The following is a 20,354-nucleotide window of genomic DNA, read 5'->3' as shown; positions in this document are numbered from 1 at the left end:
AAGAGCTCTTTGAGAACATCCCGTTTGCTATAACTTGCGATTTGAAGAATAGAATATAATCATTTCTTGATAATTCAACATAATTTCCGATGGTTTAACTAGTTTGTACTCTTCTGTTTAGTAGTAATCCAAACAGCCAGGCACACTAATTCCAGCGTTTGATGGTTAATTTGACCATTAATTCGAGATTTCTCATAGTCCCGCTGATAGTACCCGTGCAATTCTTTAACTGTTGTGGTATACACTTTCTTTAATATGTAATGTAATGTTTTTGAGACGGCATGCATTTATAATGTAATATTCTTAGCTTAACTTCAAAACGCGGTCAGTTACAAAGCGGGACACATGTCATACCGAAAACAATTTCACGGAAGCAATATTTTTCTTGAACATTTTTTAAAACCGTACAACGGTTTTAACGTTAGGATTATGAAAAACTACACATGTACGAGTACTATTTAAGGCTAGAGGGCTGTTTCGCCTGGATACTCCTCGGAAGAAGTAATAAGCAGCTTTTTGGTGCGCACGTGCTCCTCCTGAACATTCATGTTCTCCTTGTTGTCCGCATCATCTGTGATCAGTTGAGACTTAAGGGGTGTGACGGCCGATCGTTTGCGACCGTTTGTGACGCTGGCATTAACATTGCCATTGCACAAGGGCGAGACCATTGAAGCAGGTTCATTGCCATCCAAGCAGTACAGCAAACTGGGACTCAGCTCGGCCTCATCGAAGTCGTCGATATCTTGGGTGGTGCTGGCTCCACCGAAGTCATCCGAGCGACTGGCAAACGACAAATCCGTCGGGCTGGCAGTCAGCACGCTGCGTGTAAGCAGATATTCCCTAAAGATGAAGGAAATTAGAGTGCGAGATAAGAATGGTAGTCCGGTAATGCCATTGTGACTCACTTGAAATCACTGGACAGAGCGTTTGGAGGCTTGGACTCCTCATTGCTATTGCTGTTAGAGCTGAGTAGGCCATAACCCTGCTGATGTCTCAATATCTCGGCATAGCCGCCAAGTGAAGTAGCGTCCTCGCTATGGAGAGAGGGTGGTTCGCGCTGCTTCACGGGGGTCCCGGCCAGGGAGTCCTGTTCATATTGCTCGGATAAGCTCAAGTTAAGCTGCTTGCCGCCATTGCCAGCCAAGGCATTGAGCAGCATAACGGGTTTGCGGGAGCGTGGCGTCATAATAGACTCCTGCAATGAAATCAGGTATCAAAAAAGGATCTTTCATACGGGAATCTATTGCTGTTGCTATTGCGTCTACCTGCATGGCCTTGGGCATGCGCTGCGTCGATTTGGTGATGGGCGACATTGAACGGCGGCCCATGTGGAGAGCTGGTGTGCTCGTTATGAGATCCATGTTACGATACACGCTGCTCTGGAGGATCTGATGGTAGCCCACGGTCATCGCAGGCAGTTCATTGGAGCTGCCATTGGACTCTGGCAATCTATCGTCATCTTCCCCATCCTCATCTTCATCGCTACCGTCCACGTCCTCAAGAAGAGGAGCATCTGCTGCCGACGGGAAATACTTGCCCTCATCCCTACTGGGACGCCTTCTTAGGGTGGCCGAAACACTGCGCACCAATCGTTTGGTCGTTTCCGGCGTGCTGAACGGGAATCTTAAATTGCCCATGCTCACGCCCTTCATCAATTTGCGAGTTATCAACTTGCCCATGTGGCAGCTGCTGCTGGCAGCCATTGAGCTGGACACCTCAACAATCGGAGTGAGAGCTTCGTCGCCATCGACGTTTTCTTCGTCTGGAACCTGGGGCAGAATACTCAAAAGGTTAGGCTCCGATTTGTAGCGTGTGGACTGCTGCACGGGTGTAGAGGGATTCGAGTACTCCTCAATCTCGAACAGACGATGGTGGTCCCAGGCCACGCTCTTCTTGTCGATCAGCTGCTTGGCAGCCGCTGACATAAGCTTCAGAGGCGTCACACAGCAACTAGCGTCTATCTCGTCCTCTTCTTGGACAGCAGAAACCATTACAGATAGCTCATTCGATTGCTGACGACTGGCGGGAGCAGAGATGCTACAGCTGGAGCTGCTGTCCGTGGACGAGGACTCAATCTTGAGCGATGTGGATGAGATGGATTTCTGAAGCTGATGCAAGGAGTTAGTAGCAATGAAGGTAGAGGTGACGGTGGATGTGGAGCTTGTGCCCTTTGATGAGGTGGGTGTCGGTGGACAGGGACTCTGAAACAGCACACGCAGCTTGGGCTGCTTTACATGCGACAGATTGGGCGTCTAGGATACGATGGAGAGACGTGCGGTTAGTCACCAATAAACACACACATAAATGGAATAAATGCGTTGCAAATGCTTCTCTTGCGGCTCACCTCAGGATGAAAGCTGGGGGGCACTCTCTTAGGGGTGCGCGACATGAGGCTCTTGTGGAAGATGTGCTTTTTGATGGAGTCCCCCAAGGACTTGGCACTGCGAGTGGCCTCGTTGTTCTTTAGACGATTCATTACAACGACCTGCAGCGGTGTGCCTGAAAGGAATCAATGAGTGGAATCAATGAGCTGTGTCCCAAATGATCGCAACGGAGTGGAGACAATGTGCTACCTTGTCCGTTTTGCTTGTTAAACTGCTTGATGAGGCGACGCTTCTTGGAGGACTCCGGAAGGCTCTGAATGTGCGCGTACAGCTGCGCCAGTGCAGTGTCCGTGTTATTGCTGTTGTTTGCCGCTGCCGTGGCGGCACGATCTACAAAAGTGTACACCGTGTTGACCGTCGAGACGTCCGAGATGGATTCGTCAAGGGTTTGCTCCGGTGACATGGTTTTTTTGCGTTTGCGCTCAAGAAAGTACGCCCGAATATCGGTGGCTAGCTTTTCGGGAACTTCGAAGATTTCCAGACCCTGCTGAATCATGTAGGACACAATGCTGGACATCTTCTTCGCCGTATAGTGGAGCACCTCAGGCGGCATTTGCCTGGGGCAAATCAGGTGCGGTGTAAACAAGGTGGCCAAATTCTCCGCGGACATCTTGTTGCTCTCCTCACGCGCTGCCACCGAATGGAGCATTTCAATAATGTGCTGCAGTAACTCGCGATGCTCTTCGGGGAGCAGGAGAAGGAGCAGCTGCATCGAGTTGAGAAGATGTCGTTGGCGCTCTGCAGTAGCCGCCACCTGACCCCCCATTAATGCCTGGCTAAGCGGCGCTATCTGAAGATGTGCCGGATAGTGGGCGTCTGTAAGCAAAGGCTCTGGCAGCTCGGCCAGAAAGCTCTTAAAAACAGTGGCACAGTCGTGAGCCGAGAATCCTGTCAGTTCCAAATCCAAGCGCTGGTCGTGCTGTATGTGCATTCGTAGCTCGTTCTGCCTGGAAACGGCTCCTGTCTTGCGAAAGAGTCCCTCCTGGGTGAGATCTGCAGAATAGCATTTCCGCATTTAGAATAATCCATTTTTCCGGACTCTCCCTGTCACTTACTCTTCTCCAGCATAAGAAACTCTTTGAGCTCCTCCAGGTGCATCAGAAAGCCAGCATCAATTTGTTGCTGCACCGTTTCAGTGGGACTGTTGCCCCCCGACTTACTGCCTGCCCCAGTCGTGCAGCCTGTGGCAGGTCCGCGATTCTTCTTGGAGAGGCGATTCCACTTCTTTATCTTGCCCTTATCTTCGTAGACGATTTCATGGCACGGCAAGTCGAACCTGCAACCCATAAATCGGTAAGCACTATATTTCGATGGGATGGCAGCGTCGCTCGAGGCAACTTACTCGTCGGTGTTTAGTTCTAGCTCGAAGGAGAGGTGCATGCGCACCAGAGACTTGTATTTTTCATAATTGCTGTTGCGCATGCGTGTCGCTAGGTCGCGGTCATTAAATTCATTGATGTTGGCGTATTCCATGTCCATTGTTATACGCAAGGGCGTATACAGGGCAACAGCAGCAGCGAAAGCAACAAAAACAACAACAGCTCAGCACCAACGAAAAGGACTTCCGTAGATTCGAATCACAGCACTCACACGCTCACTTTAACAAATATTACTTTTCTAAAAGTACAATATATGTAGACGGTTTGTGGCTTGACAGCATATTTGTTGATAGCTTTGCTGGTGGAATTTAATTGCAGAAAATTGGGCGAGACGCGCTGCAAAAATTGAAATATTGAACTGGCAGAGTTGTCACTGGCGTCCAAAGAACATTTTGTGCGAAAACGCCAGCTCCATGTTGAAGAATTATAAGCTGTACACTAATGCTTCTTTATTTACAGCTGAAATTAGTTAGTAAATCTCTTAAAGAACTCGAAATTACAAAATTTTATTATGTGCAACGATTGTGATTAATCTTCGGAACACATATACGTTTTTACATACACATGTAGATTATATGTACCAAATGTGTAGTTACCATGTAAGAAAATAAGACTTCTTTGTTGAAACCTTGTTTTAGCCAAAATACAATAAAAGCAAGGTCTAAAAACTAGCCATTCAAGTAGAAAATTTATTTATCAACGGCCCAAAATTATGTGGGCAAAACTAACAGTTTTAGTTAGCCAGAATTATTCAACGGAATATTAAGATTTAGCAATATTAACGTCTATACTCTTTCGTTTTTTTTGTTATGACCTATTTCGCTAAAACCTTTTTTTACGCAAAATCCAACAAAAGCAAGTATTTAACGTAATCCAGTTAAGTAGAAAATTGATTCGCTAATCGGATAAAATTATGTAGCTGAGAATATTCCACGGAAGATCAAAAACGTGTTACACTTGGCTTGTTCCCCAGAGGGCAATGCCGGCTAGCTGTCGACCCCAGGGCTGGGTAGTTCCCCTTGCCCGCCAAATGTAGACAAAAAAGGAGACATACTACTTCTCGGGACATCAAAACTAACAACAATCTAAAGACAAAGAAAATCATAAACTATCAAGTGGGTGAAGCTTGGGTGTTATCACTTCGCGCGCCCGCCCGACCTGTGACCAAACACAACGTTCATTTTGGCCACCCTCTGCTGGAACGGTAACGGCTGGCCTAATCCATGGCTTACGCCACGCGCCCTCCCTCTATTTTAAATTTACTGCATCATGCTTCAGTATATATCCAATCTTTAATAATTATAAATTGACAATTTCATCTTTCTCATTAATAAATAGATATACTCAAAATTATCACTAACCAAAAAGAAACACCAAATCGTTCGACACAAAGGCAAACACGGAACTACTGCTGGAATTTCGTTCAATCAACAGGGATACCCTCACCCACACGTAATGGAATATGTGTAGATGAGTGGATCCCGTTTTACGGGAGTTAATTTAACTCGGGCCCCTACGGAGACTTAACCTACCAAGAGCTCTTGTTCTGTGAGCGGACCGTCTGTGAGCGGACCGGCCATCTCAGCATAGTTTTTCATAAGGCGCCGGTACCAGCCCGCAGTTCCCAGGAAACTACGCAATTCTCGAACAGATCGCGGCTCGGGAATGCGCAAAATGGCCGACACACGATCCGGATCCATCTTCAGCGCTCCTCCTCCCACTATAAATCCCAGGTATTTAATGTTTTTATAGCAAAAATGAGATTTGCTCAGCCCTATCGTTAAATTTGCTTCTCGTAGACGCTCGGCAACCTGTCGCAGAATCTTCACGTGCGTTTGGAAGTCCTCAGCTATAATCAGCAAGTCGTCGAGATACGCATAGACGTTTGAACGCATCTCAACCGGAATCACCTTATCGACCAGTCTACATAGGCGTTGTGCGGCGTTGCAGATGCCAAAGGGCATCATACGGAACTGGTACAGAGGCCGTCCCGGCACCGTGAACGCCGTATATGGTCGACTCTGCTCGTCCAGCTCGATTTGCCAAAAAGCGAATTTTAAGTCGACGCTGGAGATATATATCGTCTGATCGAGACGCGACAAAATCCCCTCGATGCTAGGAAGTGGGTAAGCGTCCTTGATGGTTACTTTGTTGAGCTTTCGGGCATCGAGACAGAAACGATTTTTGCCCGTCCTTCGCACCACGGTGGTACGCTTGCTCCACGGACTATCACTGTACTCGATGACTCCCAAAGCCAACATTTTGTCCACCTCATCACACACCACTTCCTTCATCGCTGGCGACAGCGGGTAATGTCGATCCTTCACAGGCTCGGCCTTCTCCACCAACTGAATTTTGTGAGACTCTCTCGACGTCCTCCCCAGGCCTACGGCTTCGAAAGTCAGAAACTCTGCCTTCACCTGATCCAAGGCTGCCTTTTGCTCTTCTGACAACTCCCATTCTTCCTGCACTATCTCCTTCTCCGGGCCTTCCACATAGTGAGCGACTTGATCAGCCAGCACTTCTTCCACTAATCTGTGAGATGCCCCTACTGGACCTTCTCCCATCACCTCAGGAGCCAATGAGAATACCCGCCAAAAGTCTACCCCCAAGTAAATTTCCTGTTCCAAGAACGGGCATACGAAAAACGTTAATCTTTTTAGCTCTCCCTTGTATTTCACCGGTAATTCCACTCGGCCAACGATTGCGCGATCTTCCCCATTCGCTACCTTCCCTATAGAAGAATATCGACGAGCCTCCACGCCCAGCTTCTCCAGGAATTCCTGACCATTACACCCTAGCATGCTGTGTCTAGCGCCTGAATCCAACAGGCCTCGCACGGACTCGCCCATTATAGAGATTTCTGCGAAAACTCTCGGGTCCTTCTTGCAACAACGCTTTACTGAAGCAATCACCTGCCTCCTCATAGCTCGCCTTTGCTTAAAACGGGATCTCGCCTTTCTCACCCGCACCGACAGTGCTCGCATACCATCCACTCGTAGTTCAGAAAATATTCTATTTCTGGTTTCTAAATAATTTCTTTAGCGCTCTTCATATGATAAGTTCCTTAGCCTAGCATACAATTTACGTCTATCTAATTATACCCGATACTCAAAATGAGTATTGGGGTATATTAGATTTGTGGTAAAAGTGGATGTGTGTAACGTCCAGAAGGAATCGTTTCCGACCCCATAAAGTATATATATTCTTGATCAGCATCAATAGCCGAGTCGATTGGGCCCTGTCTGTCTGTCTGTCTGTCCGTCTGTCCGTCTGTCCGTCCGTCCGTCTGTCCGTCCCCTTCAGCGCCTTGTGCTCAAAGACTATAAGAGCTAGAGCAACGATGTTTTGGATCCAGACTTCTGTGATATGTCACTGCTACAAAAATATTTCAAAACTTCGCCCGGCCCACTTCCGCCCCCACAAAGGACGAAAATCTGTGGCATCCACAATTTTAAAGATATGAGAAAATTGTAGAATTGTAGAGAATGACCATATCTTTAAGACTGCGGAATCTGAATTGGATCGTATTATTATTATAGCCAGCATCAAGAAAACAATTTCATTTTTTCTCGCCCTGTCTCTCTCTAACACACACGTAGCATAGGCGGCTTTGCTTAGAGTAAAACATTAGCGCCTAGATCTCAGAGACTATAAAAGCTAGAGCAACCAAATTTGGTATCCACACTCCTAATATACCGGACCGAGACGAGTTAGTTTCAAAGTTTCGCCACACCCCCTTCCGCCCCCGCAAAGGACGAAAATCTGGGGATATTCAAAAATCTCAGAGACTATTAAGGCTAGAGTAACCAAATTTGGTATCCGCACTTCTGTTAGATCTTACTATAAAACGTGTATCTCAAAATTTCGCCCCACCCCTTCCGCCCACACAAAGGACGAAAATCTGTTGCATCCACAATATTGCACATTCGAGAAAACTAAAAACGCAGAATCATAGATAATGACCATATCTATCAGATTGCTGAATCTGGATCAGATCAGATCATTTTTATAGCCAATAGGAACAAATCAATTTGCAGTGGCTACGCAGCGCCCGACGTCACGCTCAGACTGATTTTCTGTCTCTCTCGCACGCACTCTTTGTCGTGTCGTTTAATATTAGCAGCGTCTGCCGGAGGAGAGCCATACTGACTTAGTATCGGGTATAACTGTAGAGTTGCGGTGTCCGCAGCAACTCACAACGTTCCCCCTCGTTCATTTTTATTTTCTTCTACTTTCTCTGCGCAGGCCCCTTCTGTGAGCGTGATTCGCCTGCTTGGATCGCACCCCTCTTCACGTTTCCCGCGCAATTCGGACAGGTTGGACAATATGCATCGGGCTTTCCACACCGGTAGCAGAAAATTCGCCTCTCCGATGCCATACAGTCCCTAAAGCCATGATCGGTCTGCCCGCAGTTCCAGCAAATCAACTTATGTGGAACACGCTGTGTCACTCGCGCTTCCTCAATGACCTCTGCCTCTTCATCGCTACTCGACCGATCCTGCGCGACCTCGCTGATGTTCGCATTCGCCCCGCGACCATAGTTTGTGGCTTTGGGTGCTCCTCGCCACGAAGATCGAGCCTTCCTCTTCAGATGTGCCTCTATTTCCACGCACTCATCCCGCAGTTGGTCTAAGGAATAAACCCGTAAGCCGTAGACGAAACTCGCTATCTCATCTGTGAGTGCCTTTTTGATGATTTTTACCATCTCCTTTTCAGGTGGTGGCATCTCCAACCTCGACGCGAGCTTTCTCATGACATGGAAAAAGTCTTCCACACTCTCGTTTGACCGCTGCATTCTTTCTCGCAGTTCTCTCATGCGGTCGAACTCGGACGCCGTGCCTCGGAAACGAGCAATTAAGTCGCCCCTTAGTTCCTGCCAAACACCACCGCCATGATCACGGATGTACTGCCAGTACCATTCCCGCGCGTTTCCTGTAACCAGGCGATGAAATACCTTTAGAACTTCATCCCACGGACAGCGGCATTGGACTTGTAGGAATTCAATTCGGAACACAAAATCCTGACTGTCATTTTGTTGCTGTCTCCGTCGAACGTCACGTCCCATTTTTCGACTCGGCCCCACCGTGGCCAAGGTCTATAACCCGGGGGATTTGCATGCGGATCTTCTCGAGGAATCCCACCAGCTCTCCTACCCTCGCCACGACCCTGACCCGAGTGTCTGAGTGCTATCGGGTTTCGCCAATTTCGCGCTTGATGCCCACCCCGTTGATGCTGCTCACTGGATGCGGTCGGTCCTACTCCTGAAGACGGTTCCGGACCAATACCACCTCGCCCCGAGCGAGCCAAAAATGGTTTTGGTGGCCGAATCGGCGCATCAGTCGTGCTAGACGGCTTCCTTTTCGGGATTGCTCCTCGATACTCCTGCTCGTGGTGAACCTCCTCCCGCTGCGGTTCCTTCTGCTGCTGCAGCTGTCTAACCAGCTGGAGTACCTCGTTGAGTTGGTGCATCATCTCGATAGACCCCTTACGCAACTCCTCCTGCAGCACCCGACTAACACCAATATTACAAAAAACGAGGGGAACGTTCTGAGTTGCTGCGGACACCGCAACTCTACAGTTATACCCGATACTAAGTCAGTATGGCTCTCCTCCGGCAGACGCTGCTAATATTAAACGACACGACAAAGAGTGCGTGCGAGAGAGACAGAAAATCAGTCTGAGCGTGACGTCGGGCGCTGCGTAGCCACTGCAAATTGATTTGTTCCTTTTGGCTATAAAAATTATCTGATCTGGTCCAGATTCAGCAATCTGATAGATATGGTCGTTATCTATGATTCTGCGTTTTTAGTTTTCTCGAATGTGCAATATTGTGGATGCAACAGATTTTCGTCCTTTGTGGGGGCGGAAGGGGGTGGGGCGAAGTTTTGAAATATTTTTGTAGCAGTGACATATCACAGAAGTCTGGATCCAAAACATCGTTGCTCTAGCTCTTATAGTCTTTGAGCACTAGACGCTGAAGGGGACGGACAGACGGACGCACGGACAGACGGACGGACAGACGGACAGACAGACATGGCTCAATCGACTCGGCTATTGATGCTGATCAAGAATATATATACTTTATGGGGTCGGAAACGATTCCTTCTGCACGTTACACACATCCACTTTTACCACAAATCTAATATACCCCAATACTCATTTTGAGTATCGGGTATAAAAAGGGAAACTCCTAAACTAAGATAATATATATAAATAAAGAAATAAATACCCAAAGAAATACTAGTAAGAATAAATAACACCACGCTTCGGACCAATAAATACTCCGATAAATAAATAAATAAATACCGATATAAATATTGCGCCAACTAGCGCCGTTAACGAGATATATGCAATTAAATATTTGAATAAATAAATAAATAATAAAATACATGTATATTCGATCGACACCTAAGACACTCAAACTTCAAACACATTCAACACAACACAAAACCTAACAACAAAAATTCCTAACAGTTCTTCTTCTTCTTACAAGATTCATTAAGAGGGGGACACGTGACTAGCCGGGACCAGTAACCGCTCCAGTTTCTGCGCTCCACTTGACAGTCGCCCTACGGTTATCCTACAATTACGAACACCACCTTTGTGTGGCCTGTCATCTACTCTAGTCATCGCTCTAAGCGATGGCCGATAAACGAGAAGCCTCACGGTGCATGAGCTCACTTTGCTTGTGATTTGTTCCTGTCATCCATCATAACGATCTGCCATGACAACAGATGCATCGCGGGTTGTCTTTACGACTCCCGGGCCACCTACTCCTCACCACCTCTCGGCAGACAGACAACCGGTTCAAAAACACGAAAGCGGCTTTGTTTTAAACAAGCAGGTGCGAAACTACAATGAACATTTACCTACATGACTTACTCTAACTTATTCCAATAACACATACCATCACAGACTTATTCGATATCACAGTCCACCAGGCAATGTGTCCGTCGCAAACTCCCTGTCCATTTTTTTGTTGAACGGCAGTGACTTACGTTCACTTGCGACATAGAATAGCGACAAAATGTTCAACTGTAATTCGTAAGTCCCTATCACATATTTTATATTTCCGTTAACTGCCTCCTGTCTATCCATCCCTAGCATCAATCACCCCGCGCCATTAAGGACCAGCTTTACGCTCACCTTAAGCCTGCAGCAGCGTCTTCTGCCGGGACAGCTAAACTGCACTTCGCGAGCTGTCGTCTTCTCCACAAAATTTATTATTTTTTTTCATTCCCCGCATCTGCCTTTACCAGCCCGAGTTTCATTTGTTGTAATACCACCCGAACCTGCGTCAGTCCAGATGCATGCTAATTCGAAAATAAATTGGGCGCCATTTGTTACACTTGGCTTGTTTCCCAGAGGGCAATGCCGGCTAGCTGTCGACCCCAGGGCTGGGTAGTTCCCCTTGCCCGCCAAATGTAGACAAAAAAGGAGACATACTACTTCTCGGGACATCAAAACTAACAACAATCTAAAGACAAAGAAAATCATAAACAGACGGCTATCAAGTGGGTGAAGCTTGGGTGTTATCACTTCGCGCGCCCGCCCTACCTGTGACCAAACACAACGTTCATTTTGGCCACCCTCTGCTGGAACGGTAACGGCTGGCCTAATCCATGGCTTACGCCACGCGTCCTCCCTCTATTTTAAATTTAATGCATCATGCTTCAATATATATCCAAGCTTAAATAATCGTAAATTGACAATTTCATCTTTCTCATTAATAAATAGCTATACTCAAAATTATCACTAACCACTAAGAAACACCAAAACGTTCGACACAAAGGCAAACAAGGAAATAACTGCTGAAATTTCGTTCAACCAACAGGGATACCCTCACCCATACGTAGTGGAATATGTGTAGATGAGTGGATCCAGTTTTACGGGAGTTAATTTAACTCGGGCCCCTACGGAGTTTTAACCTACCAAGAGCTCTTGTTAAGGGTCCCCGGGTGTTTTTACATATTTTTTCCAGTGGCCAAGATTTTACGTTAAACGGTTTAAGCTAATACTAAATACTAAATAAAGGACAACACACGGAAAAAAAAAATTAAAGTGGAACGGTGTTTGGAGTGCGGATTATGTTTTTTTCCCTTTAAGTTCAAACGACGCGGGCGATCGCTGGCCGTGGCCGGTCAGCCCTAAATTTATATAGGTCCGTGTATACGTGTGTGTGTGTGAATAGGGTTTCGGGTTTTTACGTGGTGAATGAGACCAAACGTGTGGCACGCACTGGAAGGCGATGCAACGATCGTGCGGTGTGGCTAGAATCGCCCTGGCAGCTAAATCGTCCTCTTTCACCCTCCCCCTTCACACGTACCGCGCTACTTGGCTCACACACGCGCAACTGGAACGAACTCACTCAGGTTCCGTTGGACAGTCTTCTTCTCTGCAGTCGACTTTCTCGAACTCCAGTGTTCCTCTCCAGGAAACCTTCTGGCCCGGTTCTGGTGGCTATATTCCTTGCCGGCTGTGAGTAAAATTTCTGCATTACAACCTATTTTCTCGCCCGCTTTTTCTGTACTCACTTCAAACTTTCTGTTTTAAGCACAAAATTTCAAACTTCGACGTTACTCTTCCGTCCACGCTCCACGATTTCCATAATCCAATCCACGTTTTCTAATATTTTCACTCCTATTTATCCCCTTTTTCCCCTTACTAATACATATAACTAATCCTATTCTATTACTTATATCCCAGTACGCCTCCAGCTCCCCCCGATGTCCTAATACACCATCGAGCCTCCCTGGACTTCCGCTAGATGGCGCGTCGCCCTCAGCCCTGGCCACCTATCGTTCAGGTGGGACTGGAACAAACGAGGAATATGTATAATAGAGCTTGAACTCGTCAGTATATTTATGGTATATTTTTTAAATGAGACAGTATATTTTGGTATATTTCCGAAGGTCAGACCGTATATCTCAAATCACACTATTTTGCTGCCAGACGCTTTTTTTAACAATATTTTTTAATTGCAATTTTCGTATCAAAATGGTATTAATAACGCCAGTTTCCCCGCCGGAACATGGACTGCTGTACACAGCCAACAATATCAAGCTCAAGCTGGGCGACAATATTGTGGGCGAGGGTACGATTTACATCGCTCAAAAGTGAGTCGAAAATGGTGTGCAAAATGCCGGCGTCGTCAATTGTTATTGTCTCGACTCTCTTAGTTCTCTCTCTTGGCAACCAATTGACCTACCCGAGGGAATATCCATCGAGTGGAAACAAGTGAGCCTTCATGGGATTTCTTCGAACCCAAGGAAGTGCATTTATTTCATGCTGGACCACAAAGTGGAGTGGAATGGCGTGTATGGAAATCCGCAGCCGGCAATCGTCAATGGGCAGAACGGTGGCGGGGCAGAGGCAGACGTTGACGAGGGCAATGGCAGCGATGAGCACGATGAGAACTTTGAGGATGCTGTGGACGAACAGTTTGAGGAAGTTACAGAGTGCTGGCTGTTGTCCGAGGATATACACACAGTCGATACGATGTACAGCGCAATGACTACTTGCCAGGCCCTGCATCCAGACTCGTCTGACAGCAATTCGGAGGACAGCGACGCCATGGAAGATGCTGGCGGAATGGTCCTCGAAGACCAGGATATGGCCGACGATGCTCTAACACTTGGACGGAACGGGGGAGAAGTAGGAGGCATGCAGAACTTGAGCCTGGACGACGACGATGAGCGCTTCGAGGACGCCGATGAATAAACCATCACTGATACTAAACGTATTTATATTTGAAATCTTATATAAATTTAAGACTAAAAAGTATGAAATGTTAAGATTATATTTGATTAGCTTTTAGAATATTATATAATAAACGCTGTAAGCACGCTAAAGAGCTAGGAATCGTTTTCCTTTTAGCTTTCCAGGTTTCGTCTAATTTCTGCCTCCAAATCTCCAAATCGCTTATGGGTTCGGACAGCTGGAAGGGAAGACATTACTCTTAAATTTGTCGCACTGGAGCTTCCTGTACTTACCGCCTTGGCCATATCTGCCATAAGCATGGCTTGTCTGAAGGGATCGCCGTTTGAGGGGACTTTATCGTAGTTCCAGTAGGTGAACTCGTCAAAAACACCGGTGAGGCGCAATTGACGGTCAGCAGACTCGCTCAAAGGCTTCTCCGTCTCCTGCAGGACTAGGCCCTTGTAACCTTCCGGTACTTTCATCCGCTCGCCCACCAAAGGATAGCCGCGCAAGGCATTGGTCAGCATCCCTGATCCGTACTCGGGGGCTTCACGTTGTTACGAACCTTTGTTTTCTTCGGGGCAAGGCCGGCTAGCCAGTCATCCCAGGGCTGGGTACTTCCCAAGCCCTCAGGTCGCACAATATACCAACTAATTGGACATCTCGAACAAATTGAAACAACAAAAGTAACCGACAAAAAAAACTGCAAACGGACTCTACTTGACAAACAACATTACAGTAACTTCCTTCAACACAGACGTGGACCAGGTCGAGGTGTCGATGTTTTACCCCTGACGTACCCTCCCTACCTGAGATCTGAATAACAACGTTTTGGATCTCCCTGCCATGTGCAGCAGCCTTACCCTCTCGTTGCTGTGGTTCCTCTTCCCCCTTATTATTGTTTTGCCGTATTAAGTGTTTTTGTGCTGAAGATCAGTGAGCTAGCGTTATAGGTAGTGTTTAGGCGATTGTTCTGAAAGAAGAATAGATAAGTGTAGTGAATAACGAGGGGGAACGTTGTGAGTTGCTGCGGACACCGCAACTCTACGGTTATACCCGATACTAAGTCAGTATGGCTCACCTCCGGCAGACGCCGCTAATATTAAACGACACGACAAAGAGTGCGTGCGAGAGAGACAGAAAATCAGTCTGAGCGTGATGTCGGGCGCTGCGTAGCCAGTGCAAATTGATTTGTTCCTTTTGGGTATAAAAATGATCCGATCTGATCCAGATTCAGCAATCTGATAGATATGGTCATTATCTATGATTCTGCGTTTTTAGTTTTCTCGAATGTGCAATATTGTGGATGCAACAGTCTTTCGTCCTCTGTGTGGGCGGAAGGGGGTGGGGCGAAATTTTGAGATATACGTTTTATAGTAAGATCTAACAGGAGTGCGGATAACAAATTTGGTTACTCTAGCCTTAATAGTCTGTGAGATTTTTGAATATCCCCAGACATATCACAGAAGTCTGGATCCAAAACATCGTTGCTCTAGCTCTTATAGTCTTTGAGCACTAGGCGCTGAAGGGGACGGACAGACGGACGGACGGACAGACGGACAGACGGACAGACAGACAGACAGACAGGGCTCAATCGACTCGGCTATTGATGCTGATCCAGAATATATGTATATACTTTATGGGGTCGGAAACGATTCCTTCTGGACGTTACACACATCCACTTTTACCACAAATCTAATATACCCCAATACTCATTTTGAGTATCGGGTATAAAAAGATAAATAGGATAGTTCGAGGTAGGGAAATATAGGGCCAAGTTGATAAGCGCGGACAACTTGCGGTCTAAACAGAAAATGACCCGCAGGACTCCTCCACCAGGTAACCTCCAAGGACAGATGCAAGGCGGTGACACACAGGGCGCTGAGGGGCGTGGAGACGACAGCTGGAATTTGCCAGGCCAATCCAACGCACTGCCCTCCGAGATTCTCTCAGGAGTAAATGTCGCCATAGCGCAAGCACAGGAGACGTGGAGAGGCAGCATGGCAGATACCCTGAGTAAGACGCTGCAGGAGGAGATCCGTCGCGGCTTTATGGAGCTCATGGGGGCCATAACAGAGGTGATGGCGCCTCTGCGCCAGAACGTGGAATTGATCCAAGACCTGAGATTGGAAAGAGACCAGAAGGATATCAAGGATAATAACGGCGATCTAGCCGCTAGCTCACCTCAGGCAGAAGCCGAACACAGGGACCATTCCCAAAAGGTCCAAGGACGATGACGTATGGAATTCCCAGTCGCCTCCAAGGAAGCCAGCGAGGTTGAGCCAGAACTGGCGCCGAGGAATAGGCGAAGCGGACCTGGATCCAGGTGCTGGAAGGCAGAGACGGGAGACATCAGGAGACGGCGGAGGTCCAACAGATCTGCCACCATTTGAAAGGAGAGATGATTGGAGAGGAGCGAGATGGGGACGCGTCGACAAATGGGAAATCCACTTCGACGGAGACCCAAATAAGATGACGGTGCAGGACTTCGTGTTCAGGGTCGAGTTCCTCCGTAGGCAGAACCGACGGTCGTGGGACGAGGTCCTTGACGACTTTCACCATCTCGTCAAAGGACAAGCGGCGGAGTGGTATTGGCAATTTGTCCGAGAACGGCCTCCGGAAGTATGGGAGGATTTGAAGGACGAGTTGGTGTCCCGGTTCCGAGCAGTGGGTGGCGAGTTCGAGCGGCTACGCACCTTGCATGAGCGACGACAACAATCTGGCGAATCTGTGGAAGAGTACTTTAGAGCGATGCGCAGGCTGGCAGCTAGACTCACCATACCTTTGGTTGAGTCCGAAATGGTGCGAGTGCGCTACGTTTACGCGATCCGAGTCCGAAACGTGGAGCAGCTGAGGGAAGAGTGCCTGGAAGTGGAGTACCACTTTCGCGGACGCGAGCAGAAGTCTACGTTCCGTCCTGCGCCGAAATTCCATTCAGCCGGGAAGCGAGTGGAGGAGCTAGAGCCGGAAACGGAGTTTCTGGATGAAGACGAAGCAAGGATAGTAGAAGAAACTCACCTGGCGAACAAACTCAGGCTGTGTTGCTGGAATTGCGGCCAGTTCGACCACGGGTTCCGAGACTGCGTGGCGAAGGAACGCAAAATATTTTGTTACCGCTGCGGAAAGCCAGAAATGTTTACTCCAACGTGTCCAAATTGCTCGGGAAACGCACGATCGGGCATGATGAAAGCGGGAGATCAGCGCTCGGGACAGAAGCCCGCGAAGAAATGAACGATGGTCCACTAATCAATATAGAAATTAAGAATAATAGCCCGAATAAATTTAATAAAAATAGTTTGAAGTTCATACCGGCCGAAGAGAGGATGAGGAGATACATACAAATTCGAAACCAGATCTTTGATGACAGGCAGCTGGAGGGGATGCGCGGTGTCAGTCGTAGACTCCAAAAGGCCCGTTCCAGATTTAAGGAAAGGCGACAGACTCGCAAAGAGGTGGCCGAGGCAGTCAGACGAGGAGCAGGACGCGATCCCAGAGTATTTGTCGAAGTGCAGATAAGAGGACTTCGGATTGCTGGACTCCTAGATACTGGGGCATCCGTTAGTGTCTTAGGAAAGGGCAGCCGTGAACTCCTTGCCGACCTCGAGGTGGAAATGGACAATTATGTCTCGATCATCAAGACAGCCTCTGGAGAAGACAGGTCCATAGTCGGCAAAACCAAACTCTGCGTAGGATATAACGGAATGAATAAAGAGATCTTGTTTTAAGTATGCCCGTACCTAGAGCAAGCCATGTACCTGGGTATTGATTTCTGGAGATCCTTCGCGCTGGCTCCCACAGTCCTCGGAGAAAAGCCCAGGCGATCCAGCGAGGCCCAAGTAGGCGAGATCCAAATGTCACAAATCAGCCAGTACGTCGAACATCGCCAGGAGGACGTGGATGTGGAAGCTTGGACCCTGGAAGACACGGAACCCGAAGAGCTGGAGAAGGTAAAGAAGGAGTTTCTGACCTATGAGGATGCCGCATTAGGAACAACGACGGTAGAACAGCATCGGATCCAGTTGATCGAGGGCGCAGAACCATTTAAAGATCGGCATTACCCTCAATCCCCAGCGATGCAGGAGGTGATCTGGACCGAGATGGATAAAATGCTGGAACTAGGAGTGATCGAGGTCAGCGATAGTCCATGGAGCAATCGGACGACGGTGGTGCGAAAGCCAAACAAAAATAGATTCTGTTTGGACGCGCGGAAACTGAATCAGCTCACCGTAAAAGATGCTTACCCTCTTCCTAGCATCGAGGGTATACTATCCAGGATTGACCAGACATATTACATTTCCAGCATCGACCTCAAATTCGCATTCTGGCAAATTAAATTGGACCCAGAAAGCCGGAAGTGCACCGCATTTACCGTTGCAGGCCGTCCGCTGTATCAATTCGTGATGATGCCCTTCGGTCTGTGTAACGCTGCCCAGAGGTTATGCAGAGTGATGGATAAGGTAATCCCGACTCAGCTCAGATCAAACGTTTTCGTTTATTTGGACGATCTTTTGGTGAGAGCCCCGGATTTCCAGACGCATCTGCGATATCTGCGATTGGTGGCCCAGTGCCACCACGATAGGTCTACAAAAATCCAAATTCTGCTTTAAGTCGCTGAAATACCTGGGGTTTATCATCGGAGGCGGCACGCTGCAAATGGATCCCGATAGGGTTGTGGCTATACAAAAGATCCCGAGCCCGAGTTCAGTGAAGGAGCTACGGAGCTTCATAGGAACCGCAGGATGGTATAGGCGCTTCATCAAGGACTTCGCCACCATCGCGGTACCGTTAACAGATGCTCTGAAGAAGCATCCGCGCGGGAAGTTTTTCTTGCCAACGGAAGCGAGGGCGACCATAGAATCCCTGAAGAAGGCTCTCACCACGGCTCCTGTATTAGTCCATGCCGACTTTAAACGCCATTTCTACATCCAGTGCGACGACTCAAATTTTGGAGTGGGAGCAGTGCTTTTTCAGCTGGATGATGACAAAGCAGAGCGCCTAGTGGCATTCTTTTCTTCCAAGCTGAACAAACATCAAATAAATTATTCGGTAACGGAGAAAGAATGCTTAGCTGCGGTATTGGCGATTGAAAGATTCAGGCCATATGTGGAATTGATGCCGTTCACGGTAATCACTGACCACGCCAGCCTTAAATGGCTAATGTCACTCAAGGACCTGAATGGGCGTCTAGCGAGATGGTCATTGCGGCTGCAGAGGTTCGACTTTGAGATCGAACACCGCAAGGGAGTCGAAAATATAGTGGCGGATACACTATCGCGCTGCATCGAGGAGGTGGTTCTAGACCCAACGGAAATCCTCGGATTCCAGACGACGGAATTCAAATCAACGGAATACCAGGAGTTGAAAGGAGAAGTCTGCAGGAACAAAGAATTATTGCCTGACCTGCGAATAGACTTCGAATGGGCTTCGCGCAAATCGACGACCAAGTGGAAGGTTCCATGTGGAAATTATGGATTCCCGCGTCACTGGCGAAAACCCTCATCGCGAAGGCCCACGAAGACCACACAGCTGGACACGGTGGAATGAAGAAGACCTTGCATAGGTTAAAAAGGCACCACTACTGGCCGGCGATGACGGCACAAGTGCGGGAATACGTCCGAAGCTGCACCGAATGCAAGGAATCCAAAGCTCCCAATTACCGTAGCCAAGTCGGGATCGGTCAGGAAGTGGTCACGGAGAGGCCATTCCAAAGGATCTACATAGACTTCCTGGGAAAGTATCCCAGGTCAAAAAGGGGACAGGCCTGGATTTTCGTCGTCGTAGACCACTTTTCAAAATTTACCTTCTTGAAGGCGATGAGAGAGGCGACCGCTGCGAACGTCGTTCAATTCCTGGTGCAAGAGGTATTCTACAAATTCGGGGTGCCAGAGGTGATCCACTCCGACAACGGAAAGCAGTTCCTATCGAAGGCGTTCATGGACATGGTCAGCGGCTTCGGGATACGACACATGCGCACAGCAGTCTACTCGCCGCAAAGCAATGCAGCCGAGAGAGTAAATCGGACGATACTCGCTGCAATAAGGACGTATTTGGAAAAGGATCACAGAGACTGGGACATCTACCTACCGGAGATCGAAGTTTCAATCCGTGACTCGGTGCACGAAGCCCGAGGCGTAACGCCGTTTTTCGCTGTATTTGGACAACAGATGTTTCTGAATGGGAACTGCTATAAGCTGGCGAGGAAGCTGCAGTCTTTGACGGAACATGAAGTGCACGCGTTAGATCCCGCGGATAAGCGACACCTCATTCGCGAGCAAATTAAACGCAGCCTACACCAAGCGTATGAGCGGAGCAGCCAGCGATACAACAAACGGGCCCGAGTCTTTTTCGCCAGACCTGGCCAAGAAGTCTACAGGCGCAACTTCACCCTCAGCGACTTTGGCAAAAGCTACAACGCCAAGTTCGCCCGGAAATTCCTAAAATGCAGAGTCGTACGTCCAGTAGGGAATAACGCCTACGAGCTGGAGGATCTGTCGGGGTGGCCGGTGGGGATTTTTCACGCCAAAGACCTAAAATTGTAGCGAAAACTTCAGACTGAGTCAGAAACAAGGGAAACGCACTCACGTAGGGAATATCCGATCAGTGGGTGTAAGCCTACGTTGGGCGCTGCAAGATCCTAGGCATCGTAATGTCCGGGAAGGCCAGCAGTTTTGGGGAAACGTGTAACTCTTCGATGTTTGCGAATAATTCTCCGGCCATGGTCGCTCGAATTTTCGCTAGGTGTTGCATGCGAAGATATCGATAGGTGATACCCCATAGAAGCGGTGAGGAGGAAAGAAGTTTGAACAGAGTGGCAAGGCCAAAATTGAAGGGGAAAAGGTTAGCGAAGAGTGGCGCCACCTGGTCCTGGAGAGTGAGAGTTCCGCGCGCT

General features: G+C 48.1%; 3 protein-coding genes across 17 annotated transcripts; 1 reads left to right on the top strand and 2 right to left on the bottom strand.

Moving 5' to 3' along the window:
* Positions 1–221: 221 nt before the first annotated feature.
* LOC108159780 lies at positions 222–4,272 on the bottom strand. The gene is made up of 7 exons (XM_017293340.2): positions 3,727–4,272; positions 3,440–3,660; positions 2,574–3,377; positions 2,345–2,499; positions 1,266–2,252; positions 906–1,195; positions 222–840 (listed from the first exon to the last, which is right to left on the bottom strand). The coding sequence occupies exons 1-7, from the start codon at positions 3,861–3,863 to the stop codon at positions 465–467; spliced, it is 2,970 nt and encodes a 989-aa protein (XP_017148829.2). The 5' UTR covers positions 3,864–4,272; the 3' UTR covers positions 222–464.
* Positions 4,273–12,674: 8,402 nt separating this feature from the next.
* Positions 12,675–13,565, top strand: LOC117193065 (methylosome subunit pICln-like). The gene is made up of 2 exons (XM_033397797.1): positions 12,675–12,882; positions 12,946–13,565. The coding sequence occupies exons 1-2, from the start codon at positions 12,764–12,766 to the stop codon at positions 13,484–13,486; spliced, it is 660 nt and encodes a 219-aa protein (XP_033253688.1). The 5' UTR covers positions 12,675–12,763; the 3' UTR covers positions 13,487–13,565.
* Positions 13,495–20,139, bottom strand: LOC117193068. Of its 15 annotated transcripts, none has more exons than XR_004474487.1 (12): positions 20,048–20,139; positions 19,550–19,992; positions 19,266–19,495; positions 17,691–18,484; positions 17,221–17,403; positions 16,805–17,147; positions 16,484–16,707; positions 16,248–16,423; positions 15,650–16,193; positions 15,259–15,585; positions 13,759–14,438; positions 13,495–13,703 (listed from the first exon to the last, which is right to left on the bottom strand). XR_004474487.1 is itself a non-coding variant. In XM_033397800.1 (2 exons), exons 1-2 carry the CDS (start codon positions 13,990–13,992, stop codon positions 13,563–13,565), a joined length of 375 nt encoding a protein of 124 aa, XP_033253691.1. In that variant the 5' UTR covers positions 13,993–14,432; the 3' UTR covers positions 13,495–13,562. The 15 variants fall into 15 exon arrangements, 1 of the variants encoding a protein (XP_033253691.1); XR_004474489.1 differs by having other exon boundaries at positions 17,221–17,379; XR_004474483.1 differs by having other exon boundaries at positions 17,221–17,580; positions 17,707–18,484.
* Positions 20,140–20,354: the final 215 nt, after the last annotated feature.

Source organism: Drosophila miranda (assembly GCF_003369915.1).
Source record: "Drosophila miranda strain MSH22 chromosome Y unlocalized genomic scaffold, D.miranda_PacBio2.1 Contig_Y2_pilon, whole genome shotgun sequence".
In the NCBI taxonomy this organism is placed as follows: domain Eukaryota; kingdom Metazoa; phylum Arthropoda; class Insecta; order Diptera; family Drosophilidae; genus Drosophila; species Drosophila miranda.
Note: the sequence above shows the minus strand (reverse complement) of the source record. Positions and strands in the feature narration are given on the sequence as shown.

Excerpts from the sequence above, each read along its gene's own strand:
- LOC117193065 (XM_033397797.1), top strand. The coding sequence starts at position 12,764 with ATGGTATTAATAACGCCAGTTTCCCCGCCGGAACATGGACTGCTGTAC. Across the intron at positions 12,883-12,945 it reads ACGATTTACATCGCTCAAAA|TTCTCTCTCTTGGCAACCAA; the intron begins GTGAGTCGAAAA and ends CGACTCTCTTAG.
- LOC108159780 (XM_017293340.2), bottom strand. The coding sequence starts at position 3,863 with ATGGACATGGAATACGCCAACATCAATGAATTTAATGACCGCGACCTA. Across the intron at positions 3,661-3,726 it reads CTAGAACTAAACACCGACGA|GTTCGACTTGCCGTGCCATG; the intron begins GTAAGTTGCCTC and ends TATGGGTTGCAG. Across the intron at positions 2,500-2,573 it reads TAACAAGCAAAACGGACAAG|GCACACCGCTGCAGGTCGTT; the intron begins GTAGCACATTGT and ends GATTCCTTTCAG.
- LOC117193068 (XM_033397800.1), bottom strand. The coding sequence starts at position 13,992 with ATGCTGACCAATGCCTTGCGCGGCTATCCTTTGGTGGGCGAGCGGATG. Across the intron at positions 13,704-13,758 it reads TGGCAGATATGGCCAAGGCG|CTGTCCGAACCCATAAGCGA; the intron begins GTAAGTACAGGA and ends CTTCCCTTCCAG.